The following is a 25,371-nucleotide window of genomic DNA, read 5'->3' as shown; positions in this document are numbered from 1 at the left end:
AACAGAGTATTATTCTCTGTCTAATGATTGCCGAGTGAATGCGTAATAAGGAAGAGGTTGAACTAGCGCATCTCACTCCAGCAAATCCACTAAGAATGTTAATTAGGGAGTTGACTTTCTCCTCTAATGCTCTTATTTGGGGAGCCCATGATAGCCGTCTGTCTACGATAATACTATATCTTCTAGCGAGTGGTTCGGCCACGACTACGCACGTAAGAGGACGGGCACTATTTTGCAAGTCGCCTATTACTCAATTGCGCTCGGCGTCTACATTCAAAATACAGGAACGAGCGTTGGCACTAGAATTTCGACAGTATCATATATGATGCAAGTTGCACTCACTTTCGGTGACTTGCTGTCCGACTTGAAGAGATTGTTGGAGAGAACTTGCCAACACGGTATTATATAGTCGTCGTCACGCGACACATATCATTATTTGATCGCACTCGGACATCGATCAGGCAAACAGCGCCACGCAGGGCTGCTTTCTATGCTAGAAGCATTTGTAAAATCACGGCATCCTTGGCTCGCAGTAAAATAAGCACTAACAGCTCCGAGAGATTTGAAAGTGTTATGTCTCCTGAGATCTGGCTGTTCTGAATGCTACGGAGACGTTTTGTTAGGATGGGCTCTCAGCAGCAAGCAGCACGTGTTACGACGGGGTAGGTGAGCATCAGCTAGGTGACTGGCCATGGCTGTGGGGTGTCGAGAGACTGTGTACTGACGAGACGCTCTCCCTATGTCCATATTTTTGCGCCATCTTCGTTCTTGACGCCTTTGATGCGTGTCCAGTCAAGCTTCCCTCAAGTTTATTTACATAATGAAAAAAGTCAGAGACAGGGAAAAGAAAAAAAGGAGGGGGGGGGGGGGGGGTGGCCTACTATGCGTTTTCTAGACAATCAAGTCGCAGTATTTCGTCGCAATAGACAAGCAAATCGACTGCGTTTTTTCCGCGCAGCGGGCCGATGATTCGCTCAAGTGCCAGAAATGAGAAGCTCTTCGACGACACGAAGGCCTGGCGGAGAGCTCAATGCCCAAGAAGTTTTATGCGCGCGCTTGTCCCACATTTATTTGTGTGTGTAATTTTTATTCTGGTTAAAACAATCCGGAATGAGGTTCAGGCGCACCTTGGGCGGAGTCGTCGCAATTTTCTGCCTGCCACAGGCGCCGGGTGACACCTTTCTCCTACTTTTCTCTACGAAAGCACCACACTGCTTGCGCCAATTTGCGCAAGGAGTGTGCTCCAAAACATTGCGGCCCTGAACATTGGATTCAAGGGAAGGGAGGTCCTACAGGTGAAAATGTTTTTTTTTTTTTCGTCGCCGCTCTGTCTACACCTCAATTATGCTTGCAAGTAGCACATATTTCTGCAAGCATCGAGATCAGGCTGAGCAATTCCTATCGACGGAGGTTCACGTTAGTGGTACACTTTCGTGCGCAACCGGTGACAAAAACTGAGCAAAGGCTGGTCTTTCTCCAGAGAACCGACAAGGTCATCATTCTTTCAACAAAAAAAAAAATGTGCGGTTGCTTCAACAATTTTTTTTCATGCTTGTCAATTTTCCCTGCAATGCAGCTTTTCTTTTTCTTCCCTTCTGTAATCGCTTTGTGCCTGTCATATAAGCATACGCGCCTGGGGGCAGCAGCGACGCGGATGAACTTGTGCGATCACTTCGAAAACGCATCGACACCGGTCGTGAACGAAGCTAGGGCAGCTAGGGGCCCGAAAATTTCTGGAATCCTACGGGATACAATAGCCCGTCGGCTTGCATCAATTCATGCCCATTAGCATGTGTCTTCTGCACGGGATGCGAAATGTCTGAGTAAATTGCACTAATATTCATTCTTCTAAATACTGTAATTATTGTAAATAGACCCTCTGTACTTTTTTGCTCTCCCCTCCATGCTTTTTGCAATTCTGTCTCCTCTTCATTGCACCATCCCCCTTTATAGCCTGTGTGTCAGCCATTGCCAGTATGGCCAGCAAGATTCTCTTTGTTTCTTCCACAAAGTGTAATCGTTTTCCTACAAGCGGACGCAAGCTGATGCAGACGCGTAGTATGCCGCAGTTTTCGCCTATTTGTTCTGTGCGTACAGCGAAGACATCTTAGCGCGACAGCGTTAAGGAACCGTTGTCAGATGGGAAGAGGACTTGGCACCTTTGAAGGCGCCGCGTCCATGAGCTTTCGTGTACTCATCAACCCAGCATCATTCGATACATTGACCCCGGTTCCCCCCCTTAACCCGGGTTGACTGGGCGGGGGGCTTTGGTTCGGGCCAACGGTCCTTCCCGGACAAGGGGGCTGTTGTGGTGCAGCAACACAGAGTTACTGCACTCAACACACAAATAGCCATGTCGGTCTTACAGGACTCAAGCCTGACTGACCCTCGGACTGCCTCGGCGCAAAAGAGGCCAAGGCATACAACCATGGAGAGCACCAAAGCCGTCTGCGGAACAGCGCGACCAACCAAGGGTGCGCCACCACCGGTTACAGCTCTGGGTTCCATTGAACCAAACAAAACCCCGTAGATCGACTGGCGCACACGGCCGAGTCGAGCGACCTTAGGAGCATGCATCATAACTTAATGAATAGTTTTCCACCTGACACATCAAAAATCACTGCAGGACGGGCCCACCCTTCGAGAAACTTCTCGCCCAAGCGGTGCCGCTCCAGACCTCCTTCCGTGCTTTCGCAAGCACTTCGTGAACGCCCGGTGCCCTCCCACCGAAAACTGCATCGCGGCGTGCCAACCAAACTTGGTAGGAGCACTCGGCGAGGAGAAGCGCGAACTAGTTCACCGCCTGATTAGGTAAAGGGTGCAAAATAACGAACTGTCTGATAAGAAAGGCCTAGGAGATTTAAAAGACCAGCAATCCAACGGAGGAGAGGTGCAAGGACCACATATACCCAGACCTTCAATATGATGCAAGGAATTCACTGAAATAATTTAATTTCTCAAGCTAAAATGCGTAGAAAAATTGTAAACTACGACTTGCACACAACCTACCAATATGATAACTCTCGGATTGCAATTTGACTATATGAGAAACAGATTTCTGTTACGCGAGAACTCAAAGAAGCCCCTTCATACACACACAAACCGGCCGTGGCGTTCACAGTCCGGCCGTGGCGTCAGCCATATTGCGCGCGCCGGCGCGGTGGATGTCTTGGGGGCCACCATGGGGCCACGGAGCTGCGCCCGGTTCCATGTCTTAAATCCAGCTGGCGCTCGCCTCCGCCGCGTCGTAGAGTCACTGGAAAAAAAAATTTCAGAGGTCGGGATTTGACTGGCAACACTGAGCGGCCACCGCCATTTACCTTCCAAGCCGACTGCGTCGCGGGAGGGCCGCCTTGTTGGAAGAGCTTGATATTCGGTGACACATCGGATTGAGTGTTTACTGAAACACAAATACTTTCTGCCCTGAAATAATGGTTGCTAAGAACGAAAATCAAATGTAATTTTGTGCGAAGCAATGCAGCCGGTGGTTGTTTTGCACGCCCATCGTGTTTACTGCTGGAACTGTGCTATACGATTGTGGGCAGCAGCTTAGCGCTGCCATCGGGAGCTTATGCACGCGTTTTTCTTCCCCTTCCGCGGAGCGAGCAACGAGCCGGAATGAGGCAAGCTTGTGCTTTTGGGCATGAACATCGTGGACCGCCGTCGGCTTCTATTGAATGCTTCCAAGCAGGACGAAACTAACACCTGACAGTGTCACAGGCACGCACGTTCATTATATAATTTCACGAGCTAGATCGGATACATTTAATTTAATTTGTAAAAGGATCACTGGCGTAGCAACGAAGGGGAAGGGGGGCGGGTGCACGGGGCCAGTGTACCAGGAGGGGGGGGTGTCATATATACGTCTGAAGACACCCGAAAATTGTCGATATCCTTGACTTCCTCGACTACACCCGGGGGGAGGGGGGGTGACAGAAGAGCTATCGGCCCAGGGTGCCAGACGACCTAGCTACGCCAGTGAAACGGATACCGCGCGTTCTCGATTCTACCGGGCGACTTCGTCCGCCGTATACGCACGACACACTGCGACTGCCGTGTGCGCACAGGTGTTTGGCCGTGATCTTAAGACGATCTGTGCACAGCAGGCGTAAAAACCAACTTCGATGACCATATTGCGCACTAAATCTTGTGGAAGGCCAATATGAGCCATTTGCGTGATTACAGCGACGTATATGTACTTCTGTACACTGATAATGAGCGAGAGTTTGCTACATTGCGATTTAAGAACGCGGCTGTCTAGTGCGTTCCCCCCCCCCCCCCCATGAGCGGCTACTCTTCTCAACTTATTTATGACTGTTTTCTTAGACTGCCAAGTTTTGCTGCATGTATAAAAAAAGGCAGGATCGCCTGCTGGTGACGCAGCACTATCTTTTTCTAAGCTAAATAGGTGATGTATAAAATTCTTATGCTTTTAGATCGGTTTACGTAACATGCATAGTGCCAGAGTGAAACTAAAGCTACTGGGTGTTCTGTTGTTTTGTATTTCTTGTTATGCATCAAGCACAACATTATTTGGGTATGCACCGTAGCATTTCAACATAAAACATAATATGTATGCTGACTTCAGTTCATTGCATGTGCTCGGCTTACAAGCTCAAAATTTGAAGCATGTGATGTGAATATCACCTGGTCATTGGTTTCAAGCTCGAAATGCGTATGCATAAATGAGCAAAGGATAAGTGGAAAAAAGGAAGTATCATGGGCCTCGTATTGACCATATTTTTATTGACTGTGATCGTCACGATCTGCGACAAACAAGTGCCATATGGGTCGAGTGACTCGAGGCGAGAGCGCGCTCATGTGCGCGGAGAAATCATGCGAGTACCTGGTGCACGTGAGAACGCGGAATCCTCGCGCGACAAGTGTGCCTTCACGTGCCACGAGCACGGAATAACCGCGTGTGTTGAGCAACAAACGCGTACACGTGTACGCGCGTCAAGCGTGCAAGACACGAACGATCCCTGCAATGAACTCCTATTTCCGTGGCATCGCTAACACTGCGTGCATTTCGCTTAAATATCTTCTAAAACAGTGCCGAAAAGCACAAGCATGGTGTACTTATACCTCGCACACGCGGATATTCTTTGTAGGCTTGAAGTTCTCCCGGTCGATTCTGTCTAACCACGCAGAACGACGCTCTCGGTCATTTTCCCGGTCGGAATCTAGAAAAAGTCTTACCAGACTCCGCTCGGTTGCTGCGTCCGAAGGCGCAGCAGCCAGGCATGATTTCCTTGCAGTCAAATGCGAGCGCGACAATCGGAACACAAAAAACGTAGGGAACCTGCGCTGCCTGCGCTCTAACTCAGCCGGCCCGCATGCGGCACTCTGAAGTTTTTCCAGTGACTCTACCGCGTCGTGGCCCACAAAAGAGGCCGCGGTTCCACGCCAAAGCTCGCCTTCGTGCATAGCGTTCGCGGCAAGCGTTTCCAGGTAAACATTACCGTTAAAAACGCTGCAGTTGCCGTGAGGCGTGAGAAGCAGTCAGGGATCTTTGAATGCTATCGCGTTCCACTATTAAAGGCGAAGCTTAAGCGTCCTCCAAATTTTTGTGCGTGTGCACGGGAGAGCGAACAGACCCCGTGACCCCCCGTCCCACTCCCTTCGAACCACCGCTAGCCCTCGACTAGCTTTGATATTCAGCCTCTGCCTATCATCCATGTCGCTCTTTCTGAGCCCTCCTTCTGAAAATTTCTGTTCCGTGGGAAAGGGGGGAAGGCAGTAGGATTCATCAGAAAATTTTGAGGGAGTCCCCCACCCTGGCTACGCCAATGGTCGGACGTCAAGTCAGCACTCCATGTGCTCGAAACCGGTTCAGCAGAGAAGGCGCAAAGAAGGTTTGGCACACATCTTTTATTCAGTTATGTATGCAAAATCTTTCCTCAACACAAACGCGACGTTAGCTCACGCGTCGTGACTATTCGGAGTACCGTCTCAGATACTTCTAGATTTTTCCAACTTGCATACTGTTCCCTCCATATTCATTCATGACTACCACTGAAGTGTCATAGTAAGCTTAACAAAGTGATAAGCGCTGGTGCGAAGAATATCCAGATGTACATAATATTTCCAAATATATGATACCATCATAAGCGACGTTGACATTCCCCGAAGGAGCGCTGATTTTGTATATAACAGCAGTCAAGCCCAGACGTTCCGTTGTTGCGATGGCCACCCACCTCGCTCGCCATAGCACCGCGCAGCTGCGCCGATCTCGTGTAACTTCGCCCCGAATGACATGAGCAGTGACGCTGTCATTGTGCGTTCTCGTGGATAGCCCGATAACTTCGATAGTGTGGCTTGTTTGGCACCAGGTTGTCGTATTACCATTTCCGACCATTATCTAGCGCTGCATCTAGAATCAATGTTCTTTTAGGAGTTAAATGGATTGCTCACTAATGGAGCAGTTGCCGCCGGGAATTAAACCAATGTTTTCAATGATTTTAGCATTGTGACATTGCCAACACAGTCCCGTCCGTTCAATACACACCTAGCAACAATGTCGGTCCACTACGGCAGTGTCACGAGCTCATTTACGGGTGCGCACCGGACATGGTTACGCAGGTGACTACTCTGTGCACCACAGTGTAACGGGGCCATGCACGCACAGTCACTGCATCAAGGTTGCTGGAATAACGCACACGTTATTCGAGCACTATTGAGCCATTGGTAAGGCTGCATACTACTTCCAAGTGTAATATACTGAAACGGTCGGCCTGATTTTTTTTCTTGTTCTTTTTGTATCATGGGCACTTTATATGGAACATTTCCGTCTGTAGTGCAAACACAGCCATCCGCTTGCACTTGCATTTCCGTGACTCCTTATGGCGTGATTTTCGAGCCTTCAAGTTTTTAAAGCATGTTTGACCAACAAGGCCAATCCTGCACCCTTCTTAAAGCATCCTGTGATAAAATACTGATCCTCCCTAAGGCATCAATTTAATCAGGCGAACTCTCAATAATATGATATAAGTACAAACGCACTCCTGTACTTAGATTTAGGTGCGCCTTAGAGGAACACAGGTGGCCAAAATTAAGGTGCTGCGGCTAGTCTTAAATATTTTCACCCCCCCCCCTCCATCATATGCGCTGTTTACGCTTGGTCTTCTTGCGTAGCAGAAAAATGTTTATTTTCTAATGAAATTACTCATTCTCCGGGTCAGTCTTCCCTAGCCCGCCCCGTGTTCCCTCTCCTACCAACTACGGGTTTGTCACTTCAGTTAGGTATCATAGGTACAAATTTATTCGACGGTGACATCCGGTCAGCCATCCTCTAATGGTGATCAACTCTTGTTACTTCTTGGGGGCATCAATTTCCGCAGAGCACGTCAGATTGAACTGACGTTCATGGGACTGTGCTTTTGTGTCCAATCTCTAAACGTTTATCTAGAGATGTCCAGTCTGGCAGCCTTTCCACATTAAATTTTTTTGGGCAACAAACAAAATAAATTGATCATTTCACTGGATTGTCGTCATTTTTCTTTTCTTAAGAATGCGGCTTCAAAAATTCCGCAGCGACAGCGTGGCCTGCCCGTGAATGACGCAGACTTCATCACTGGAAAGAAAAAAGAAAAGGGAAAAGTTTTTTTTATTTTTCTTTCTACTCGTTTCTATCTATTTGGTAATTTTTTGCAAGTTCAACCTAATAATAAATGGTAATATACCTCTCGATTCGTGGCCAGTTTCCCTTAATAGAACATGCGCTATATAGTGGGTTTGCCACCATCATCAACAGCATCACACAAGATATGTTAAGGATTACGACTGCGCGGTGTAATGAGATTATGCCTGCCCAGCTTCTTGCTGCATGGTTTGAGGCAAACCAACTCACCGTCACGCGTCCAGTGGTTTCGCCGTCCAGAACACTTAGTCATTCGTCGCTCTCGACGACGGTAGGAGACACGACTTGTTGTGAGCTGTTTTTTACGGTACCCCCATACAGAAGACGGGGCATTGAGAGTAAATTATGAAGTGCACCTGTAGTGAAAAGCAGAGTGCTTCCTTTGCTACATTTAACCAGTGTGCGAGTCAGTGTGTTTCCGCACACTCTGTAGCCCGTCTGGCTGCTCAGTCATATACGTTGTTTTCCATTTCTTGTTTTTCCATTTATTTAGTTGTTTTTCTCTTATTTCACTCCAATTATGTCATATTATTTACGGTGCGCGATTCTTAACCAGTCGCCCTTGATAGGCATGTGCCACTGCCGTTGAAGTGATTGTCATCATTTTCACTAGGGGTCCATGAAGTATTATGATAGTGCGCTGTGTTGAGCATGCAGATGACTTATGGCCTAATACACACGCATTCTTAGAAGAGAAACTACATTTATTATTCTTATAAATTAGTACACTCAGACATAAAATTCACGAAACGATAGCACGCTTCAATCAAACGTACTAGCATCAAGACACTGTACATTTCAAAAATGAATATTAATGGTTCCCTGGAGAGCGAACAATTGAACACAAGATAGAGATCTGAGGGACGCTTGTCCGAGCTGTTCGGTTTGCTAGAGTGCCTTTTGCTTAATGCATTCACGAGTACACCGAGGCGTTTCCTTGGGCAGCGGCCTGCGGAAAGTTCCCCTTCGGTGGCGGCGCTCCGACGGCGGGCAGGAAGCCCGTCGCGGCGCCTCCGTCCTGCTGGTACTCGGCGGGAAAGCCGCCCGCGCCGACGTTGATGTACACCGGCACCGTCACTTGCGCGGGTGGCTGCAGTCCCGCCTGAGAAGGAGCCGGATACGGCATCACAAACCCGCCGCCAGGAATGGGCGCCAGCGCGGCGCCCCTGTAGGCGTGGTGGTAGTACGGCCTGTAGTACGGTGGACCGTATTTTACGCGAGAGTAAATGGGCAAGGTGACTAGTGCGCCACCAACTCTCACGGGAGTAGCCGGCAGACTTCCGTTTCTGTCGGCAGAACTTCTTGGCGGATCGAGCGGGAATGGCAGTGGTCTCTGGGGTCTCACAGCAGGCCTCCTGATGACGACGGCGTACGGCGTCTGATAGGGGCGCAGCAGATAGTTCAGGCTCGACTGGCGCATGGTGAGCACATGCGCTGGCCGGACAGCGTACTGTGGTGTCCTCTGTTGCACTGCCGGCTTCGGAACTTCGTCGTGGTCTTCCTCATCCCAGTCCGGAAGTGTAAAATTAAAATCGGAGCAGCACTGCCGCGCACGGTCGCCCACCTTTAGTTTGAGTGGGGCTTTATCTGAAGAAAAAGAAGAAAACAATATTCTGCATGGTGGCCAGCACTGGAGAGCAGCCACAAGGTGTGAGCCATCATTTGAGGCAACAACAACAGCGACGAACGGATGCTTGTGCTAACCGTTTGAAATACGCGCGATTAGTCGCGGGAATATTTTGCTCACTCACTCAACTTGATTCAGCACTTCACCGATATTCCACTGGAGTACAGCATTCGAAGTACATGCATAATCCACATCAAATCAATATCACGACTGCCCCACTTGGAGGTCGTTGTGATCAGGTGCCGCACTTATCAATGCGCATATTTAGCTAGACAACGTTAATTGTGCGTAATATATCTCGGCATTATTCTCTTTGCGTTCTTAGTGCCTTTCGGAGCATGCGGATTTTTATGGCGCCATATAATATGAGGATTATTTTAGCCCGACTCATTTCTTTTCTTGTCACCTACCGCAGCGAGTGTCTGACTACAGCAATAACGCAGGCGTGGCGCCCTGCCAGCCAATGACAAAGGGTAAAAAGAATCGAAATGGAAAACAATTGTTACATAATACGGCTACTGAACACAATATCGTGGAGTCCCTGCAAAGTACCACGCCACCATTAATAAAAGATAACCTGTAAAAAAATAAGCAAGGGCAAGTCACATGTGCATGATGTATTCGGTGAAAGACATCGCTCCCATATATTTTGATGAATCTAACAATCCTTCTCATTTACCTCAATCAAAATAAAAAGACCTTATAGGAGCGCACCACAAGCTAGATTTATAGTCAAATAAATCTAGCTATTGATAAGCACCTTCCCGGAAGAGTTATGTTTGCTTGTGAACAACGGTACGCTCCAACACTTTTTTTCTACATTGTGCCAAAAGAAAAAAATTCAGTACCACCAATTCCGTGCACAGCGGAGGCTAGAGCTTGTGTGATCCAGCCAGTAACAAGAGCGGACTGCGTGTTCCAGGGAAGGGAAGGAAGCCTAGACCTACGTGCGCTACTAATTCTACTGCGACGCTTCCATCCAGTCGGCATCGCGCAGAGGGAAATCTGGAGGGAACAGTGCAGCAACCATTCTTCCGGTTCTCTTTTCTGATTGGCTGACGCGACGCATAGCTTTCGCTTGATTGCACGGTGTTGGTCACGCGGTGCATAAAAGGGCTACATTTACTATTTGCCACTTTCACTAAAGCAAAGGCAGTGGCATGAATCCGACCATCTATCGTAATCTGGACCCAACTGAAATAGCAGGGATCGATCTTTAAGCGCTTTTAGTTCGTAACAACTATTTGGAAAGGGCATGGCACTCTCGCTATAAACATCTCCAACATCATGATTGGCTGGCCCCTGCTCTTACGAAGAGTTATGGCCTAACAACTCTTTTATTTTGTGAATGCGGGCCCATTTTTTCCGCTACGGTTGTTTGTAAAAACAAGTAGTGGTCAGTCGTCAGACTGAACGCAGCATGAACGCCAAACCGTTCCTAAAATCGAAAAACTTTATCACTTCCTCAGCTAGGTCCTAATTTACATCATGACAACGCTATGAAAAAGGCGTTCGTGAGAGCTGGTGTGGGACAATCGTTACAAACAAAAAAGGGTAACTGCAAAGGTGCCGACCGTTGATCGAGAGACCCCACGGGTGAAAAGCTTTGTAAGTCGATACCAAGAAACAAGGAGAAAATCCTCAGTGTACGTATTCACAAAGCAATTCGCACGCTTGCGCACACATGTGTCAGTCATTAATGTTAGATACATGATATTAGCGAAGGCAATCGTATAGCGACAAACAGGGAGCTTTGTGCATTAGGCCTCAAGTTTACAAATCTTTTTTACGCAACACTGGTTCTATAATTAGCAAACACTGAGGCCGGCCTCTATAAAAACAGCCTCGGAAGAAATCAAGAAAATAGTTAAGCTGTTGCCTTATTACAAGCCACACACATGTCTCGTGACGAGGAGGCCGGGTTGGTAAGCTTCTTCTATTTCGTTGGATGCGCTCGTTAGCCGTCGGCTATCTTTAGCGGGCTCCTCAGTCGATCTCACAATGTCTCGGCTCGCGTTCTCCCGCACCATTCGTGATTACCATGGGCTTCGTGGATCCGATTGCTGAGCTTGGTCGCTCTCTCCATGTTAAAACCGAATGCTCATGCATCGTTAAAAAAAGTTGAGCGGCGTATTTTTATAGACGCTATGTTAATCGTATACTCAGTATTCAGGCACATAAACGAAATGTGACTTACCGGCCATTATTACGAAGGCGGCCGAGATGAGTAAAAGGCAGTAAGACGATGACAGAAGCATGCTTTCACTAGGCTGCGAGCTCTTGCAGCGTCAAAAGCCGGGACCGAAATGGTCCGTGTGAGCCATACACAGGGTGTTCAGGATGCGCGCTTTTTGGCGGATCGCACTGAAGCCAAACGGGGTCAGCCCAACCGGAGCTACGGGATTGTTTGTGGACCTGCCGTCACAGCCGGGCCAATAACCCCGAACGGGCGTCAAATGTGCAGTCATGTAAAAAGGACCGCGAACCCGCTATGATCCTGTGCCGCCCTTTTTCGGCAACTCGACAACATTATTTTACTTTACTTTATTTCCATTTTTACCATTCTGCCGTTAGGAGGCACCTGACCAAAAACCGTGCTGGTGCTTTCAGGATAATGCAAAAAATAATATACGCGTATATCAGCCTTCATGTCGTGCTTTCAGCGTTCTTAGAAATGTTACCGATGCTCAAAATGAATTTTATTTCTCCAAAAATGCTACTATTTTCAAAGAACACAGCATTATGACCAGGACGTATCCTCGCGACCACAATAATGACCAATATAATATCTCTGGGTTAAGCGTAGGTGACAACCCATATATTGAAAGGCAGAAAATAGACACTATTCAAATTTTGTCTAATATTACACACAACAGCAGCTATGGACTATTCCGACAACAACAAAAAGAGTGACGCTTAGGTGTACTAAAGAATTTCACGCAGAAATCACATGCTGCAAGAGGCAGATATAAACGGACGTTCAAATCTTAAGCGTTCTTCCGAAACACTATTTGCATAGCCTTGTCCAGAAAATGCCAATTAGTGCAGAAAATTAAGCCCTTATTTCTCTTTAATTTTAACATTCTAGCCACAGCGTCACCTTGATGTCATCAATTTCGATCGACTTTTACGTATGCCGGCAGTTTATATATGCAGCGAAGTTAACGGAGTCGTAAGTTTCAAAGTTCACTTGCACTTGAAAGCAGAAAGCCCCAATCTTTCTTTATCGATAAACAATTATCCAGTCCGGAACTCGAAATACGGTCTTCCACTTTTACATTATTTTGGGCTTACCGTGTTTGAGAACACAGTGGATGTGATAAATTGGATATTCCACAAGTGAATCTTACCGACGTAATTCAACGTTTTTATTTAGCGTCCCTTTAAGCCGATAAAGCTTTGAAACCCTTTTAATTTTTCCCGCGCGCCAAAAAAAAAAAACTATTCTAGTATTAAGTACTCGAGCGTGGTTGGTCACCCTTGTCAACAAGACTAATGTGTGCTTTTTACAGCAAGTATCTCTTCATATAGCCTCTTTGAACACGTCTTACGTGTTTGTGTTAGGTCTGATGGCCACTATGTATACATGGGAAATAAATCCGGCTTTCTGGTAACAAGCAAATCTCTGAAGGGGCGTGCTTGGCCAACGGTGGCCATAATAAGTTCTCTAAAGATACACAGCGAATAAGAGGATATTTGACACACTGCCAACTACCACACATACAATCTGAAAAACAAACAGCTCGTGAGGAGCGTGTGAATTATATAGTGGAACGAGCTATGGAAAGAGGCTGCAGGGCTTATGAAACAACCCGATGTTCGTATACTAATTGTAAGACTTGTCTTCAAACAGGATACGTGCGCAAAAAAACATTGAAATAGACAGGAAAGGCCTGGAGGAGAGTGTGCAGCAAAAGGCTTCAGTTACCTAGGCGTGCAGCTTAGAGTAGTGACCACATGCCGTATTTTAGACATCGCCATAAACGCACCTAAATTTGCACAAAATGTAACCCATTGACTTCTCCAGAGCTTCTTCAGTGTCGACTGTTAATCGTCAGCCTTCACTGTTGTTGATGTTGCGGACACCTACAAGCTTGCGAAATCCCCAACGACGCCTTTATTCCTACCACCTGCGGCGTAATCTATTTGAAAGTTCTCTTCATACCTACGGAACGTCACACAACCACAGGCTCCTGGCGTCGCCGTTGCGCTTAGAGACCCTGATGGCCATCACCAATCAAATAATTTCTAACCTGCCCGAGGAGTGAGTGATAAAACTTTATCTAGAATCAGAATGCGTCCGGCGAGTTCGTGGGCGGTGGCACCCGCCGAGGTTACGGCCAAGAGTTCTTGTCTTCCCGCGGCTTCCTTGGCCCACTGGACAGTCCAAACTTGGTCTTCCAGGTTCGAGCTGAGCAGTGCGGGGCTCTGGTGCCACACACTTTACATCTATATAGGAGGTATATATATAATACATCTCTCTAGGAGGATATATATATATATGAATGTATGAGTGTTGGTATTCATGTAGCCATACGTTTTTTTTTCTTCATTCTTACACAGAAAATACCTCAGCTCTGGGTGCTTGCATTCGCACTCTTGATGAAGGTTGGACCCCGGCCGAAACATAGAAATTATTTTTTTTCTTTTTGCGTTTCTACGTCCGCAGGCATGCACTTCTTTGAATTTATGCACTTCTACCACAGTAGTACAAACTCTCATTCACGGAACTAACTCTTTATTGGGCGAACCTGTGCCCAGAAAAAAAGTTAGTCAAAGCACAACGATATCGGCGAGCACAAAAGTATGCCCCGTGAGCCAAGCGCGTCGGCTTTTATACAGGACGACTCAGAAAGTCGTTACCCCTATTTTTTTAGCCAAATTATGGTAAGCGCATCGCACACGCAATGCGAAGACGTGGGTTTGTATCCCACATGCACCCAATTTTTTTTTCATGCACTTTCATTTCCATTTATTTATAATTGCTTTGATTCACTGAAGGACTACAAGTATTTTCCCCTATGCTGTCCTCGGTGTCATTGTCGGTTGGCTTTTTATGATATGACCATGTATATACCAAATAACCCGTACGAAATATACGCGAATTCGTGGCATGAGTCGAGAACTTCGGAAAGAAGGGCAACTTCAGGGCCCGACTGCCACTTAGGGCAGGCTCCATTTCTTCTTGAAACACATGTGTTGCGGGCGTAATGACAGAGAAACTTTTCAAGAGCTTGCACTCCTTGAGCAGGGTGTTGCGTATCAGGGTAAAATTTATCAAGTAGAACCAAAAGAAATTTGCTAGGCATCAGCTGTTACAAAAAAGATGAAAGTGTGTATCTCGTCCAGTCCAAAATGTTGGAATGCATCCGTTGTCCTTAAGGTGTCGTGTTGTCTTTGTGCTGTTTCTTCGCCAGGATAATTCGCCAAATAGCTCCCATGCGCACATTGCTCTAAAATTTCGTGCACTCAGAGGGTTGTGAAAGAAAAAGAGGTGAGGTCTAAAGGCGGCACCAGTGCCTCCGTGAGCATTGTGCACCAAGCTTATGCCGACGCGAGTGATATTTAAGAAGAAAGCATTTTACTGCTCACAGCTAGGATAAAGAAACCTGCATTGTGCAAAAGCAGACGCTAATGAAAGTCCAGTTTGACGGACACTGTATTGAAGTGGAAGTTGCTGTCATGAACGATGTATGTTTTTATCTTACTCTGATGTCCGGACATGAAACACATTAAAAAGAACATCTCCTGGCAGAACGAAGGGACCACAGACTCGAGATTTTCGTGCACCCCTGGTATTAAACCTTTTCAGGATACGGCTGACGTAAGACTTCGAGGGGGGAAGATGTAAGAGTGAAGTTTCCCGAACTAACTTGTAGAAAATGTAACCTTAGCTGAGGCTGTTTTCGAAGCGCCTTTCGAGCTGCCTGGTATAGGAGTTCTCCAAGCAAGCCGTGCAACATTTCGCCGAGACGAAACTTTCGTTGAAACTACAGAAAACCACAATTAAAAATAAGAACAGCATACAAATTTAGTTTTTCTGAGATTGGATTGATTTCTTGGGAGACAGTATTCGATAGTGAAGCAAAAACTGCTAAAGAAAAGCTGCTACTGGCAACAGAAAGCTCATGACACCTTACAATCCTCATTTGACCAAACTATTCCTCGGGATCGCATCGTCAGTTTCCTCATTTGTCGAAGACTACGTTGCGAACACCCAGTCTCTCACCATGCTCACTTTGAAGGACGTACCTTTCGACAGAAACAATGGATGTGAAAAAGCCTACCAGCACCTATTCCAGGCCGTGTCGTCGGACTCAGTTGTCGTTCTGTCCGATTTTACCAAACCATTTGGATCTCATACAAACGCTTTGCCTAAAGTCACCGGCCGTGGTAGCTTAGCGGCTATACTGTTGCGCTTCTGAGCACGAAGTAGCGGTATCAAATCCCGGGCGCAGCGGCCGCATTGCTATGGGGGCGAAATGCAAAAACGCCCGCGTGCCGTCCATTGAAGGCGCGTTAAAGATCCCCAGGTGGTCAAAATTAATCGGCAGTCCCCCACTACTGCGTGCCTCATAATCAAATCGTGGTTTTGGCGCCTAAAACCCTAGAATTCCATTCAATTCGACTAACGTCAGAGGGGCCAACGGTACTTTTTCGAGCAGCAAGAGCAGCACAAACAGTGATTAGTTATTATCCGCACTTTTTTCTCGTATAGGCGCATATAGCAACACTGCAGGACGGTAGGGAATGATGCACTGGCACTGGTTATGGGGCTGCAATATTTTAGAAGCGCAAGATCGCCACTTCGGGTTGTGGCGATCTTGAGGGGAAACAAAATGTTCAGTTTACGGTCGGCATGACTCACAGACATGACGGCAGACCTAGGGTCAAATACGCAAAACTTTTCATTCGTAAGATCTATTTTGCATAGTGCGGGCACAGGAAACAAACTTTCAATGCGACCGCACTCTCAAGGCTCTAATCCAGCGAAACCAATCATTCAGACCATGACCAGATGAAGAGCCTTTAGGAAAGTACTGGAGGTATAAAATTTAAGAGCGAGAAGCTTTCCGTTCTTGAAAGCAAAAAGCACTGCAATTGTGCCACGACAGTCCTGGCTCGGGAAGTAATGAGGACTTCTCGAAGACTTGCTGGAAGATAAAGAGCCGTCTTCATTAAAAACTCTGTTATAGGAAACCATGTTCGAACCTGTCATCAGTGTCAAATCACCAAGCCTAAGTATCATCCAAGAGGATACTGACTGGTTATTTCTACTTAGTTCAAAGTATCTTTCGAAATTATCTACATTCTGTTTGCGGAACATCAAACGTAGAAACAGCGAATCCATACTTAGTGCCTACAGACGAGTGTAGAGACAGAACATCAGCAAAAGCAGGAAAAGATGGAAACGTTTATCGTAATATTAGAGCGCACTATTGACCCCTTTTCGTGGCGATGCTGTAGGCGCTGCCATGTTTTATCACGTGGGGACGCGTCGATTGATTACCTCAACTGCCTCCGTTGCATCCGTGTTTATAATGGTTGTGTATGACACCGGAGCGGCTTAACAAAGCACTGTTTCGGGAGATATCGTAGACGGTGACTGGGTGGACGGAACGAAGCACAGCTTCAGAGAGCACGCAAAAGCGCTTTCGGAGCTGCTTAAGCTATGTCCGAACAGCGCGAGCAGCGTGTATGGTGCTTGTTCCAAAAGTGGGCTTAAATACGTATTTCAAGCTATCCAAACTTTCCGCTCCTGAATTGAATCAGGATTAGTTTGTTTTGCTCTTGGTTCATTATATGGCAAATATTTTGAAGCAGCGGCTTTTCACATTTCTGACACAGCAAATTTCCTCGGTGCGGCCCACTATCTGATTATTTCTGGCTAATTATTCGGGGATGGGCTTAGTTCCGGTAGATCTCTTCTTGCTGCGCGCAAGACATGACACACTGCTGTTTTCTAAATTGTAATACCTTGTAGAAAAATATGAATTATCGCTAGTAATTCGCTTGCTCTTGTGGAGCGTCATGAAATGTACATTGAGCTTCGACCATTCGTGCGCTATCGGTGTAGTCCGTCATTTATTGTGCGTGCATGGTGCGCATATAATCAAGTGTGCGCTCATTCACTTATTGACACATCGGCGATAGAGTGGGCGGAAGTTTCCGTGCCAGTTTGAGTTGATGTGTGCAGATACTGTGCGTGAAACTTACTGAGACAGGCAGCGGCGCTACTCTTGCCGACGTTCCGGGGCTGAATCACTTTCCTTGAAGGCTAACGATACAGCGTTGGCGGATGAGCAAATTTCTTCATCCTCGAAGGAAGCCGTACATCTCGAGGGGCCGGTAACACGTATGAAAAGTTACAGCAGCGGTACGCGAACTTGACCACACAGATTCATTTCATTCTTTAATATGCCAATTAATGTTTTTTTGCACCTAACTACTGCACGCGTGTTCAATCTACATGATTCAATCCAGCATGATTGGAGCACAGTGTGTTAGCGAAAACTCGGGTGCATTTCCGACAGCTGATCACACAGAAGCAAGGTGGTAGCGGTAGTTATTTCGTATTCGTGCGCTGTCGCTGAGGCTACGTGCGGCACGCCACCGAAAGCGCCATCTCGTTTCTCTAGGACAAACTGCTCCACGAAAAGGGTCAATGTTAAAGCTAGGAAACTAAAGTAATCGTGTGTGACAACAATCAATGTTTTGCAGCAAAAAACTCGAATAATGGGCCCGTGAGAAATAAATCTCAAATTCTCTGCTCCTTTATCCGTGATTGGATGAAATTATTAGTCGTGTATTACCTGCGAAAGGTGATAAGCAAGGCCACTGAATAAACCGGTTATAACAAAATCTTAGCTAAGAAATCGCTACAAAATCGCGACCCTTGTTTCTGTCGTAACAGCTCCACTTCTGTACTGCGATCTTGTGACGGCAGAAAAGGTGAGGCCGAGATTTTATAGCGATGCTTTCTCCTCAATTTTATAATGCCGCTCTTATCGCCCATCATTCACGGCCGGCTGATAACGTTGGTAACGCTGGCGGAGCATCACTCTGACCACTGACAATGTGGGAAAAGCCTGAAAAGAAACAGTATCGGAAAAAGGCACCGTTAAAAAATCGCAGAATCGTTGTACGCCAGACGTGACTCAGGTGACTTCTCTGATGACAGAGAAGGCCTCAGAATAGCATCATCGTTGTTTTCCAGATATGACATACCTGGAACTGGAGTGCAAGGTTGTAGAGAAGTTTTTACTGGCTCTTCGGACAGCCCCGGCCACCTTTCGATTATTTCTGCTTCTTGATTGTGCTTTTGTGAGCGCTTCCTGTGACGATATGCTTCGGTTACTGTCTCCCTTCCAACAAAGCAATTTTCAATTTCGGAGGGTCCTTCGACGTTGCCTGGTGGGTTTCGCTGTAGTTAGTGAATATCAAGAATGCTTGTAACTCCTTCATCTTCGTGGTCACCACCACAGCGGACTCATGCTGTCTTAGAGCACTGCACGGGACCGGGCAAGCCCGGGCTAGACTCGGGCCCTCTCGTTAAAGGGACTAAGGCGTACCTCCGAGCGCACGTGAACATTATGCATTGCATGGTCCAAGGCATTCTGTGGCAAGCTGAAGTGACACGTGATACGTTAGCAAAGAAAATAGAAAGATGAAATGCTAATTTTAGTTTGTTTCCACAAAAGGAACATTGTTTTCGTCTAAGGAAAAATAAAATATACAAGAAAACCGCTCCTCAACTCCTCAAATCATTTCCCCGTTACCACTTTTGCGATAGCACTGCTACAAATATCGATACTGTTATGTTATTTAAGCGCTAACGCAAGGTGCGTCTTTTTCTACTTGTGCGTTTATTTTATGCTTTATGCTCGTGCATTCGCCTGTTTCCCTATATCTACATATATATTTACATGCGAAATGACCTCGTAGGACCAAACCGTAGAACCAAATCAAGATAAGTTCGTGCGCACCAGCGGAAAAATAGCAGCACAGGCAATGGGCCAGATCACTGATGTTCCCGTGGGAAAAACAAAGATTGCAGCCCCCCCCCCTTTTTTTTTATTGCTTATACACTGTAGCTAATTAGACCCCGAGAAGGTGAGGCTGACACATACGGTATGATCTGTAAGTAAAATAAGATATTTTTTTTTTACCAACAGGCCGGGCCTGATCATGCACACACGAGCTCTGGCTAAGCTTAGTGATGAACACCCGGGCCTGGAGTGGGCCTGGGCTTGGTATCACTGGCCGGTCTGGGCTCGGGCTTCATAAAGCATACCAGGGTCATGCCCGTGCAGTGTTCTAAGCTGCCTTGCTTGTACAAGTGCTATTCACATGTCCTATAGCTTCGGACATTTGCGAGATTGCAAGGGCCTAGGAATGTATGCAGGAACAAAGTGTCTTATGTCTGTCCCAATTTAAGCATTAGCTTTATGCGGTTGGACCGACTAAATCGATGAATATCTGCAGTGCGCAAAGGTGATGACAGTAGCGTTGGTAGCTTGTTGTCATTTATACTTGCGTCCACATCAGATATAACACCAGCGATTCTGCTGCTGCCATGCGGGATAAATGAGCGCACGTATTTCCTAGTGGTGACGTACTCTTTAGAGTATCTGGCACTTTGCGAGCGACACATTACCGCTCAGTATGTTCTTTCTGGGGGTCATTCGGGTCTCTCTGAGTCACCCGGAGTTATTCTGTGAAGACAGACATCTAGAGTTCGCCTGCTGATAGGATTAAATACATCCGTAGCCATAACGCGTAAGCAGGCTGTCGTATACGTACCCTTCCGTACGTTTTCTTATAGAAGTCGGGCACACCGGTACATGAAGTATTGCGGTACTTCCTCTTCAACCTGCGATTAGTAGTTGCAGAATATTGGTCCTCAGATTCCACGTCGTCTGCTTCAGAAGCGCTTCATGGCGCCGGCAGCTCCATGTCTAGATACTCAGATGCAGCTGAAGACCTGGAGCTTGATAACTATAATAAATGCTGGATAGCTGACGTGCACTATCTTCCATCATTGTTTCTAAAATACGTCATGGTACACGAGGATGGGTAGACATAAAACCTTCGAAGCCAGAGGTTAGTAATTGCTCCGACTAACTGAAATTACCGCCTTCTGCGAGAAAAGCAGTGAGGTAACCAGGGTGTGAGATGTTTCCGTATGTGAGATTACCTTATGAGGTTTATAGCACGCCCTATGTTAGACAGAAACTAACGTGTACTCTCATAACAAGGCATACTAAATAGTGCGCAATGCACTGTGCCTGTTGTAAAAAAAAATGAACAGCGGTTGCTTTCTTTCTGCACCACACAGCACTGGCGGACATGCCAGCGAAGAGAACACGCTCTACATGTGCGCCTTGCTTTTTTTTTTTAAAGTTAGTTGCGATTTGTCCATTCAGATGAGCAGGAATATAGCGAGCTACTATGTCTAGTAGAATATTGTTTATCCAATCAGGTACAAATTCTCAGCACAATTCTTATGACCTATAATTGGCAAACGGAGCAACACATATCAACACTTCCGTTGAACATGGTTTCTTCGTTGAAAGGTCACTTGCTTCCCTCGTTTCATAAATCAACATTGAAAATATGCCCAAGAAAATTGAGTTTAGGCTTTCTAGATGTTACTATCGTTGTCAAGGACTAATATGAGCTGACTTAAACAGTTGCTTGAGCCGTAAATCCCTAACCACACTGAATCTTTGCTGTCGGAAGGTAACAACAATGACTGTTAGCTGCTGGCAGCAAAGTTCGAATGTTCTAACACAGCCTCATAGTATTGCAGCGAATAATCTCCGGCGCCGAGCTCCAACATATATGAACAGCAAATGTTAGTCTTAATGAGCTATACTCAGTCATCCATAATAGTTGAATAAGCTCTTTTGCACAGGCTGTATTTGTTACAATTTCCACGGCCATGCATGTAAGTTCCTATGTTTCGAAGCTTGCACAAAAGACGTCCGGTGCTGAAGGCTTTACTTCCATGCTTCGATTGAGTGCGAATATAGCGGCAACGAGATAGTGTTTTCCAACCTGTATTTAAGGCGACCCTTCCAGTTCTTTCGACTATACTTGTCCGATATCGATAGAGCCGAATTTATAGAGACAATTGAACAATGCCTAGGCATTTTTTACCTGCTGCCCTCTCGCAAGAACTGTGGCAGCAGGGCCCCGCCGCTACGATCGGAAAGAGAACAGCATGATGCTTAGGTGTAACTCTAAGAAAAAGAGATTATTTCTTTATTCTTGTAGTGATTAATGAAAAAGAGGAAAATGCTTTGGGCGGTGAGTAAGTTTCAGTCTCCTTCTCAGCGGGCGCCCGCCCCTCAGATAAGAGCAGCTTTACGAAAACGCTTTAAAATATCAATGGAATATCTGGCGCAGATCTCTCGAAGCTACGATGTGCGCGCATGTCACGGAACCCTTGTCTATTTGGCGGGGACCACGGCAAGTCCTCGCAACACGAGAATTATTATCGGTGGAGACGGAGGTGGAGGTGGTGGCCTTGTCGGAGGAGGCGGTGGCGGAGGTGGAGGAGGTGGAGGCGGTGGAGGTGATGGAGGTGGTGGTGGTGGAGGAGGTCGCGTAGGCACACACAAATACCTCACTAAAACGGGTCTCAGCGTGCCGAACACGCTTAGCTGGTAGGCGACGCTCGTTCCACACGTGACCAGCCCAGGAGCCACCGCCACCGCCGGTGTCAGGTACGGGAAGAGGAGACGGGCAGTAGAATCGGCAGGACTTCGCACCAGGCGACCGTTTTTGTGTGCGGCGTTGTTTTCATACCAGGGATCAGGCGGCGACAAGGCGGGCAGGCCACCATGCGGCTGCCTGGAGCGCCGCGTCCTGCTATGCTCACTGTTCTGGCCTGGGTAGCTTTGCAAGCCCGGCACCTCGGCCACTCCAGAGAAGTCACTGCGGGAGGCGAACTGCATATCTGTGCCGTTCAATGATAGAGCTCATATCAATGGCAGTTGAACGCTACAGCAGGTGTCAGCCTGGTCAAAGGGCTGGGCAGTGTCATTTAATGGCAAGGAAACTGCGAGAGAAATATATGACTTTTTTCTGAATTTCCGCATGTGAACCGTAGCTATACGTAAATATTTCATTTTGCATATACAGGGTGTCCCACGTAACCTGAACCAACCATTAAAGATATGCAAATGCCACGTAGCTGGACAAAACCAAGGTAATGTTGTTTTCCGTCGCTTCGAGATACTTACAATATTTTTTCTAATTATGCTTAATTAGATAATAAGCATTAATTAATAATCAACTTCTCAAATATTTTAATTAGAGCAAAAGTGTCAACAAGAACATTGTGAAGCAACATGAAAAACTCCCAATAGAGCTTTCTGTTGCTCGATACGTGCTACATAAATGTATTTTTCCGAGCGCAAAAGAAGCCCGCGAATACACGCAAAGTGCCTGGAGCGGCCAGTCGAGCGGCAATTTTGCGTGTACCTGCGGGTGTTCCAATAAATCCAATAAAAACCAATAAATCGTAACGAAAATATTGAAATCATAACAACACTAATTCCGGTAACATAAGCACACTAATGTCGCACTATAACTGATTAATTACATAATTAGGCGGAATGTAAAAAAGTACAATGAGTATCTCCAAAGTGACAGCGGCAAACACCATTACCTTGGTACTGTCCAGCTACATGTCATGTGGCTATTTTTATTGTTTGGCTCAAGTTACGTGGGACATTCTGTAGCAGAGAACGTCAAGTAGCGGTAGCTGGATTTCGGTCGTGATCAGCACAAATAGCTCGCAGAAAGACGGCGACACGATAGAATCAGACACGCTCGTCCAGTCGTCAATGCAGCTTCCATCTTTCCTGCCGCTTTTAAGCGAAGCTTTCCTCGCGAGCCCACCCGTACTTGCATGACCGTGGCTGCTGACTGGGTGTTGCTGCTGTCCTGCCAAGCCGCTCGCATGCAGGACAGCACTGTCATCTTTACTACCCTCATACCTGTCCCGGCTGCTGAGCTTCTTCTCTACGAAATTGCTCAGTAATAAAACCGATAATACCTAAATATCTTAATAGCAACGGATATACGTTATCAAGGGAACAATTCCTTTAACAAAGGAAACTTTTCTAACCTTTCTGCGCCTACTTTTCTAACCATTAGGCCCCAATGAGCACGTGTACTTCTATCATGTCAATCCAGATAACATATTTGAGTTGATCGCCGCTTGTCGCTGATTATGATGAGTTCCATACTGAGACACATCCACAGCGAGAGATTGACCAGCAAGCGGACGGTACATTTAAAATTAATCAGAAGAAATCGAGAAATACGGGGCAATATAAGAGTTGTCACATCGAGTAGCACGGCTGCGCTATACCACATGCGCGTGCATATTTGCTTTATGCCAAAGACGCAGAAATTAAATGGGCAAATTATGGCATTTCATTAACCACTTCACGAAAGCTTCGCTTCATGTAAATTTCAATATATGCGTTGGATCTGCACATTTGTTTTATTCATGATGATATAGCATAAAAATACGCGAGTCATAAATTTATAGACGTTTCTTTGTTACTACCCCTCTTCCCTTTCCCACAGTAAGCATACTGAAAGTTTAACCACAGTTGTACATGTGTCATAGTCACTATTTCTGAGCTAACACAACAGCAAAATAGGGATTGCTATTCCCTTACCTTTGCGTCTCTTATATTTCAACGTTACTGTTGAAGGCAAACGATTTACCATATTTGTGAAGATTAAAGCGGGAGGCGATAACACCCAGGTGATGACTTTCGGGACATTTAAGATACTAGGTAAAATTTTGAGATACACGAAAATGATAAGAATATTTGTACAAATACAGTAAACATAGATGCAAGGCTTCGCGCTTTACTCCTACTGTGCGGCTCACCAATACAGAAAAGCATGTATCGGCGTTTCATTATACATTATTTATATATGTACAGCCCTGTGTGAAGCCCTAATTGAAAACATAGCAGCGGTAGAGTGTTATATCCTTGTTTATGTAATATAGACGCGATAATGGGCTAATAAATTTAAGTCACGGACAGCAGAAGTGGGTATGGTGCACTTACCTGTTGAAAAACATGGAGAGAGAATGAGTGCTAGAAGCCATAGTGTCCAAAGTGCTGTCATTTCGCACCAAAATGGAATTCTTATGCAGTCAAAATTGCAGGTGTGTCAGGAGCATCTTCGAAAGACGACTGCGGTCGAAGCAAGCCGTTTTCAAGATCAAGGACCGTCTGAGAAGCATTTGCATGAACTGAGCTATACGTTCCTTCCTAAACCGAGAGGGACGAAACGTGTGACATTGAAAACGCCTACAGACTTTCTAAGCACACATGCAAAAAAGAAATAAAAAAATGAAACAAAGGAAGACAAAATAAAAAAACTTGCGTTGTTCAGTGAATTCACTGAACAACGCGCAAGAATGCAGCAGCTTCTTTTCATGGCATGCTACACAAGCAGTCTCAGTTGGCGTTCCAGCAGGTGCAGCGTGAGCTAGAACCGCATTTACTTGACTGCGAACAAAGCACCACCGGACACTGAAGAACGCTAAACAATTCTGAGTTTGAAAGCGTCAGTGCGCATGAAGGAGCGGCTTTTGAAGTCACGTACGTGCCATTGCGACGCGATGAAAGCTGAACAAATCTGAAACAAAGCAATGATGGTACAACTGCTGCTAACATGCGTGAAAAAAAAGAAAAAGAATGCGTGGGGTGAGAGGGAGTTCTGACAAAAAAAAAGGACTACAACACAAGAGTTGAACGAATGACAGCAAAAAGAACATTCTCTCACTGCTAAGATACGGCTGCAGCTTCGAATAAATGCATTCAGATAAAACTGTCCCCTGGCAAAATCCATTTCGCGGGACACTTCACGGTAAATTGGCGATAATGCATGTTGAGCAGAACGGAAGCAACAATTTCGAAAAAGAATAGCTTGTAACACCTGAGACAATATATCATTATATGCAAAAAAACGTTATGCGTGTATATATCTAATACGCTAAGCGTGAAAGAGAGACAGAAAAAAAATTTAAAGGCAGGGTGGTTAACTAGACGCGAAAATCCGG

At 46.2% G+C, this 25,371-nt stretch overlaps 1 protein-coding gene across 3 annotated transcripts; it reads right to left on the bottom strand.

Moving 5' to 3' along the window:
* Positions 1 to 7,225: 7,225 nt before the first annotated feature.
* Positions 7,226 to 24,611, bottom strand: LOC142572726 (uncharacterized). Of its 3 annotated transcripts, none has more exons than XM_075682051.1 (4): positions 24,371 to 24,611; positions 21,897 to 22,230; positions 20,070 to 20,139; positions 7,226 to 7,573 (listed from the first exon to the last, which is right to left on the bottom strand). In XM_075682051.1, the coding sequence occupies exons 1-4, from the start codon at positions 24,429 to 24,431 to the stop codon at positions 7,571 to 7,573; spliced, it is 468 nt and encodes a 155-aa protein (XP_075538166.1). In that variant the 5' UTR covers positions 24,432 to 24,611; the 3' UTR covers positions 7,226 to 7,570. The 3 variants fall into 3 exon arrangements, with proteins under 3 accessions (XP_075538166.1, XP_075538149.1, XP_075538158.1); XM_075682043.1 differs by lacking the exon at positions 7,226 to 7,573 and adding an exon at positions 9,100 to 9,226; XM_075682034.1 differs by lacking the exons at positions 7,226 to 7,573; positions 20,070 to 20,139; positions 21,897 to 22,230; positions 24,371 to 24,611 and adding exons at positions 8,372 to 9,226; positions 11,464 to 11,551.
* Positions 24,612 to 25,371: the final 760 nt, after the last annotated feature.

Source organism: Dermacentor variabilis, chromosome 1, assembly GCF_050947875.1.
Source record: "Dermacentor variabilis isolate Ectoservices chromosome 1, ASM5094787v1, whole genome shotgun sequence".
Taxonomy (NCBI): Eukaryota; Metazoa; Arthropoda; class Arachnida; order Ixodida; family Ixodidae; genus Dermacentor; species Dermacentor variabilis.
The sequence above is the reverse complement of the archived record's forward strand: the minus strand, read 5'-3'. Positions and strand labels throughout refer to the sequence as shown.